The sequence below is a fragment of the Strix uralensis genome, chromosome 21 (genome assembly GCF_047716275.1).
Source record: "Strix uralensis isolate ZFMK-TIS-50842 chromosome 21, bStrUra1, whole genome shotgun sequence".
NCBI lineage: Eukaryota > Metazoa > Chordata > Aves > Strigiformes > Strigidae > Strix > Strix uralensis.
Window position 1 is genome coordinate 6,662,915 of NC_133992.1, and position 7,221 is coordinate 6,670,135.

The window sequence follows — 7,221 nt, forward strand, 5'->3', positions numbered from 1 at the left end:
CTTCCTTCTCATTCAAGTGGTCTGTGTACATATTGCATGGTGTCATCAGCTGTCACATACAAATGATCACAGGCGGGTTGTCTCTCCACAGATTTTACCAATGTGTATATCCTATATCTTTTTTGGGATAGCTAAATGATGACAGTGTTAATATTGGAAAATCGGTAAGTTAAAGGTGATTTCATTTGCCTGGTAACATATCTTGTAATTATACTTGTTAAGATACATTTTCTTCTCTTAGATTCATAATGTTAGCTTATTGGGCAAAAAGAGGAAGGGCATCTGGAAATAAAACATCACACGTGACAAATAGGGATGCACAACTATTACCCTTTCAGTTTGTCTTCAGCAGGGGTAGACAGAAGTTGAACTACCACAGTTGTGCTGTATCTGGAGATAAGATTTGGGTGCAGCTAGTGAGTTGTCATTATTAAATCAAGGCTGGTCATTATTAAATCAACACTTCAGAATTCAGAGAGGTAAGAACTATGTTTGTGCAAAACAATTCACACTGAGCCTAGATTTCCTATTTTCAGAGCCAAGTATAACTGCTTCTGAAAATTCCTGTGTACAAATATCCTTCCAACCTCCTGCTCTGCCTTGCAGTGTAATGGCCCCTTTAAAACAGGAGACACATTTTCCTCCCTCTTGTTTCAGCAGTAATGGTTGGCTTGCTCTTGGCCCCTACAGTGTGTTTCGTGACTTTTCTTAAGGTCAAGGCCTCTGTAAAGTGGTAAGTAGCACAGTGGATTGTTAGCACAGGTGAAACCTAGGACTTGGGTTCAAAGAGAGAGGCATAAAGAACCAGAAAAGGCATATTTAATATTTTAATTTATAGTTTATAGTAGAATAAAAAAGACTGTAAATTACCATCCTGGTGCATTTTAAAAAGAATTACCAAACAGAGCACAACTGTGTACCTGCTGACAAATTATTTGACTGATACCTGAAGAACCAGAAATCATTATGTGGCAGCTGAGCCATACTTTAGCAGGCACCACACTGACACAAACAAAATGCAGAATCCTTTCTGGATGGTATACGATGTTATGAAAGCAATTCTTAGTGCTCTGATAACCCTCTGAGAGGGGTTTCTACCCTGAACAAACAGACCACACAGATTACAAACTCTGGAGTTGGTCAAAAGAGGGATCCTTCTACTGTTTTTAAACTGCTTTTGGACTGTCATGCTGTATTAGTGACTACACTCTCCCTTCAGGAGTGCTCATCAACTTTAAACCCTGAGTGCATCCTAGCAGCTTGCCAGATTGAGCTGGTGTTATTTCCTGAGCCAAGGCAATTAGAGCACAAAATAATTTTAACTCAGATTTTGTTGTGGTGATGGTTTTTTTTTTTAACAGAAAAGGGTCAGGACTAAAATTCACAGCCCAAGTAAGCTTTGCTGCTATCCTAGAAAGCTATCAGCACCTCCTCATCTCAGTGAAACACACAGGACCTAGAATCTTTCTTCTTGCATTGAAACTTTGTATTCTTTTATTAAAATGTTAGTAGTATGTTGAGGTAGTAGTATCACTAACAGTGTTACTTTCAGCTAGGCAAGAAGTACCCACCTCTGCTACTGGTTCTCTCCCCACAAGCTACAGGAAAGGCCTGAGCATGAAGTTACCCGCAGAACTAATTCAGTAGGCAAGTATTACTTTTCTGTCCAAAGAAAAGTGGATGGTATCATTCTTTGCTGACTTGATTCAAAATAGTCTGTGAATTGTTAACAGCACCATCAGCTTAAAGGAAAAAATTGTTAGGAAGCTGGTCAGGGCATCACAAAGTACAGGCTAATTATTTCATAAGCTAAATTTGGTGCCTTACAGCTCTTTCTCATGCACATTAACACCTTTAAGCCTCAAATCTTTGTGAAAAGCATTAATTCAAGACATGTGGTGAAAATGAAATTTGCTTTTGACTGCCCAAATATTTACTCAAATATTTCTATTACATGCTCAACGCTACTGACAAAAGGCACTGCGGTTCTCACAGTGAGAACTATGTTGAAGAAAGGCCACAGGAATTATATTGATTCTGGCTGGTTTTGTCTGTAATAGCTGCTGTTCCCTAGCAGCAAAGGAGAGGGAAGCTTTGGGGAAGAGAAGTGAACACTCCTCTTGCATCTCTTCTGGAGAGGTGTGGATCAGGTAACAAAAGTAAGTAAATTTAGAGATATACCTTTGCTCAGTCCAGAAATCAGCTCTGCTGGCCTTCCCAGAACCAGTGTCTCGCCTTTAACCGTGTTATTCTTATATAAAAAATAACCCTGACTATCCTTGAAATGTAATTTGCAGGATGAACAGGTTGTGGAACAGGTTGCGTAGTTCATGATGTACTAAAGTTCCATGCAAGGAAACGGCAGTGACTGCATTAGCAAAGCTTTACCCGGCCACCTGCAGCTGTGTTGGCACTCTAGCAGGTAGGTACTACTGCCACTAGACAGGCTCATTGTTCCTGTGAAAGTAGATTTTCTCCCATGCAGTGAGGTGGCATGAACAGAAGAATCTCCAGAGGTTGAGGATTACCCCTTGGTCAAAGGGATTCTCCAGCTCAGAGTGTCGCAGGTAGGAGATGCGATGATGTGACATGAATTCCCAGGTGGTGGTGTTGCATGAGATCAGATAGAGGTGTGAAATAAGCAGCAGCAGGACAACAATGGTGAATATAACTATCATGAGGAAGGACATGAGGAGGAGAATGTTGTGCTGCAGCCACTCCCAGGACTGTTCAAAGTAGAGGCCTGACCTTTCAATTCAAAGAGAAATAAATTCACAGTTAAAGATGTAGAACTAGTTACATAAGCCAAGCAAACTTGATGGCACATTTAAGTTTGATTTGTAACTGGTGAGCTTCTGATAATCATTCGCTACGGGGAGTCAAAATACTATAAACTCTTAAGAGACTGCACCAGTAGTGACTTAGATTCTAAAGCTTAAAAGATGCTGGCTCCCCTGACAGCCTAGAGAGAAAATCATCTTCAGTTAACTCCTGCCCTGAGCAGGCGTACAGGTGAAACCCTGCTGCAGTTTCCAGTACTTTGATTTGTAAAGAAAGATTGTATCACAGTAACTAAAACAAAATTAACTAGCTTTTGTATTGTTGTTAATTCTGTTAATTTAAGCTTAAAACAAAGGCAAACAATGAAACACAAACTATCAGATTCTGTTCCACTATTGATCAGCTGTGTTGTCCCTCAGCAGATTAAGGGGCTCAGAAGAGCTGATCTCCAGGATGCAAAAGGGGGTGAAGATACAAAGTCAATCCAAGGCCAATCCAGTCACTGCTGTGTTCTACATAAACACTTCAGTGGGGCTCCAGGAGCACCAAAACTTTCAGCAATCTCAGAGGTCAAAGCGCTGACTCCAGGCCTTACCAAGCAACGTGACCTCCCCACAGCAGAACTACAAGCTGCGCGCTCAAGTAGACGACGAAGAGGGGGTGATTCTTCTCTCCCACACAGTTCTCAATCCAGGGACAGTGATGGTCGTAACGCCGTACGCAGTGCTGGCACAGCTGGCAGTGCTTGGCTCGCATCGGTTGCTGCAAAACAAAACCAACCAACCAAACACTAGTCCATTGATTCAACTCTCTGTTTGGTAGAGGACAACATCATGCAATATCATCTTCAGTGGTGTCTCAAAAGCACTCCCTTTTGAGGTAACAGCACAACATAAGCATTGGTAAGACAATGTATTTACAAGGGAATCATGATTTCCCCTGGTACAGATCCAAACGAGTGAGATTCAAATTAAATGACTCTCCTCCACTACTTCCATCTATAAATTTTCTTTATTATCTGCCTATTTATAGGAAGTCCAGTGTGCAAAGGAGGGAGATGGAGCCAGTCTGTTCTGTTCAGGAAAGCACGAGCAGAGTGTTGAGGTGAAAAACTAGGACCACAGCTATTGAAGAAAGTGTGCAGGGATGGGATGTCTTTCTGGGACTGCACAGAGGAGGGAAGTGTCTCTGCTCTGTGTGAATACAAGACACTTGCACAGGAAAGCAGCTCAAGTACCAGGAATAGAGAACATGAAAGACCCAGCTGAGGAAGGTAGTATGAGTGTGCCTCCTAGGATTTGTTCCCTGAAGCATATATATGTTTTACCAGCTTTTCCTCTTGCAATAAGCTGGCTTCTCTTGGTAGATATTCTTGAGGAATTTATGGAAGCTAGGATAATGCTTGATTTTACTAAACTGATAAGGATCACTCTGAAAACAGGCACTCCTAGGCTTTAGGCAAACTGTTTTAAGAGCTAATTTAATTGCTCTAATTTTTCCTTCATACTATCTTTTACAACTCAGGCTAATGTTTTGTTGTTTTTAGGCCTCCAACCAAGCTCACAGCTACCAGCAGTTCTTAGATGTCATGCTCAACTGCTTTTCTGACTCTCTATCAAGATATCTTCAAAAATAGTCTTTTTCACACTACTGTAAGGTCTGACTGATATGGCAGTAAGCATGCAGACTACAATTTTCCCATGGCAAAAGATGGTCCTTGTTTCTGTGACTTGTTTCAGCCTTGGAAAACTAGCATACATGCCAGTGTCCATCACTAATACACCTTTAGCTACACGATTCATTTGGATCACTTTTCAATTCAGGACTGTATCTGAATTCAATTTGCTAGTTGTATTTACTTTTTCTGTTTGTTTTCAGCAGGAGGGTGACCCTATCACAGAATTAATCAGATCTGCCATGCCTCCAAACCACTGAGCAGTCAGCAGCAGTGATAGGGCAGAACAAACACTGGCGACAGCAGCTGAACAAAGATGTTGCCAAAAAATGTAAGCTTGCAAATTGCTCATCCCATTATCTTCTAGTGTGTTATGAATGCCTACCTTCACCATGCAGTAACCACAACGACGCATCTTAATATTACTTGGAACTTGGGGTGCCACCATACTTTGTTCTTCACTCTTGTCTGCCTACAAAAAAAGAGAAAGGGAGTGACTAAGGAGGTTTTGTGTGCTGCTGTCTTAGCGTGACTGAGTCTGGATCCTTTTACTTAACAGTTACACAGTGCTGATTATTGCTGTCATTAGGAAGGTTAAACAAAATAATTCCTTAGAATTCCTACAGAAGCTGCAGACAATTAAGGTACAGTGAGAGAGAACAGGCTCCTGTAACCATCAAAAGAACGTTTGCACAGAGGCAGAAATAATTGTGGACAAGATACCACACTGATCCCAACGTCACACTTTGGGACAAAAATAAACAAGGTTAGACTTCACTTCCAGACACAAGAACGATGTCTTTTCAGTACAAGCAGTGCTACTTACTCAAAACACAGCCAACACTTACATTAATGATGGATGACTAAAATTGGTAATGCTTTTGTCCTACACAATCTGTAAGGCAGTGAACCCGGAGCAGGCTCCTCTCTGTTACTGAAACTTTGCATCTGCATTTACTTCACTGCAACTTGTTTGTGTACATGTCCTCTGAGAGGGCAACAAATCTATAAACAGCTCGATAAGTAGAGCTGCAGAAAGCACTTTCTTCCAACCTTGCCATTCAATTGGGGTTTTTTTTGTACCACTTAGTGGTCGTTAACATAAAATAGGTCATGTATACATTCCATAGGGTACTGCACCTCTGATGCAGGAGAGGAATTATGCTCAAATGGCTCACTGCATTTCCAGCGGGACTGCGGTGTAAAAGACACAAAGTCAGTGAACCCTGCTGAACAGACTATGAATCAGAGACTGTCTGGCCTAATCCCCAAGGGTCTGTGTATGTTTCCTTTACACCAAGTGCAGCAGAAATTGTTTCAGCTTGTTCTTATTTAGCAGAGTGGGAAAAAGAAAAAAAGCCTATAGATTTTATAGCCTCACCACTTTCTTCCATTCATGAAGTGATATACCTCCACTTCTTCTTCAGACTTAACAAAACCCGGATCCATGAGAGACACCTTAAAGTACAGCAGGACAGAGCACAAACCCAGTAAGATGAAGATCAGCGGCTGCAGCAGCTCTCCGCGCTCCACTTGCTTTTGCAGATCTGAAAGGTACCCCAAAAAGAGAGAGTAGTTCCTTGTGAAGCATTTAGGACTTTTCTCTCTGCCTTAACAAAGGGGTCCTGCACCTACGGGAAGGGGGACGGGGAGAAAACGGGGCTAAACCAGGCGGTGAGAGGGCGTGGGGTGCGAAGGGGAGAAGCAGACAACGGAAGGGGCTGCCGAGCACCCCACAGCCCCCCGCCTGCCCTCAGGGCACCCCCGGAGGGCCAGAGGCAGGGCGGAGGACACCCGCCTTTTCCCCCGCTGCCCGGGCGCAGGCACAGCCCGCGCCGCTGCCGCCTCTCCTCAGGGCCGGGCCCGGCCCCCGGCCGCCCCCTCCCCGGGGCGGGCAGCCCCCCGCGGCCGGGGCTGAGGGGGCGGCGCGGCGGCCCCGCCTCACCTGTGCGGTGCAGGAAGAGCCCCAGCGCCAGGCCGCCGCTGAGGGCCGTGTGCGCCGCCCTCGCCCAGAGCCCGCCGGCCCCCATGGCGCCCGCCGGCCCGGAAGGGCGCGCAGCGCCCGGAGGAGGAGCCGCGCCCGGCCCGGCGGGGGAGGGGGCCGGTTTCCTCAGCGCGGCTCTGCGCCCTCCCCTGAGGGGCTGAGGGCCCGCAGCCAGGCGGGGTGCTGACACCCCCGGCTCGGCTCCCCCCCGGAGTGAGAACCGGGGTCTCTTTCCTCCCCCGCCCCGCATTTGTAGGGGGAAGCCCGGCTGCAGCCCGCGGGCCTCCTCCCTTCCCCTCACACCGCCGGGCCTCCATTTCGAGAGCCTTTCCCAGGGGAAAAGTGCTTTCCTTCAGCCCCGCTTCCCGCTTGTCCTCCCACCCTGACCCCCCTGGGCTCTGCACAGCCCTCGGCGGTCAGCCGGGTTTCATTTCAGCTGGGATTTTGGGGAACGCGGGGATGGGGCCTTGGTAAAACTCCTACACGCGAGGCAAATACTGCTCCGTGTAGGTCGGGCGACAGAAGGGGTCTGGCGGACAGGTGCTGTTGGAAGGCGAGGGCTCGGGGTGCTGCCGGGGTGAGATGCTGCACCGCGGTGTGTTAACTCTGGTCTCGCCAATTTGATTATTTCATCTGTTGATTTCCATCCCCTAGAGAGAAATGCAGAGGTTGTGCCTGGCTGAGCGCATTTAGACAGCCCTATTAATGCAAACAAGAGTGTCTGACGTAACTTTGGCAGGAGGCTGCCGGGGTGGGATTTGATGTAACTTCAGATGTCTGC

General features: G+C 46.0%; 1 protein-coding gene across 1 annotated transcript; it reads right to left on the reverse strand.

The window, feature by feature from the left end:
- Positions 1 to 812: 812 nt before the first annotated feature.
- On the reverse strand, positions 813 to 7,220 carry ZDHHC12 (zDHHC palmitoyltransferase 12). The gene is made up of 6 exons (XM_074891463.1): positions 7,172 to 7,220; positions 6,402 to 7,090; positions 5,867 to 6,003; positions 4,842 to 4,928; positions 3,377 to 3,543; positions 813 to 2,748 (listed from the first exon to the last, which is right to left on the reverse strand). Exons 2-6 carry the CDS (start codon positions 6,688 to 6,690, stop codon positions 2,439 to 2,441), a joined length of 990 nt encoding a protein of 329 aa, XP_074747564.1. The 5' UTR covers positions 6,691 to 7,090; positions 7,172 to 7,220; the 3' UTR covers positions 813 to 2,438.
- Between the last annotated feature and the right edge of the window lies 1 nt (position 7,221).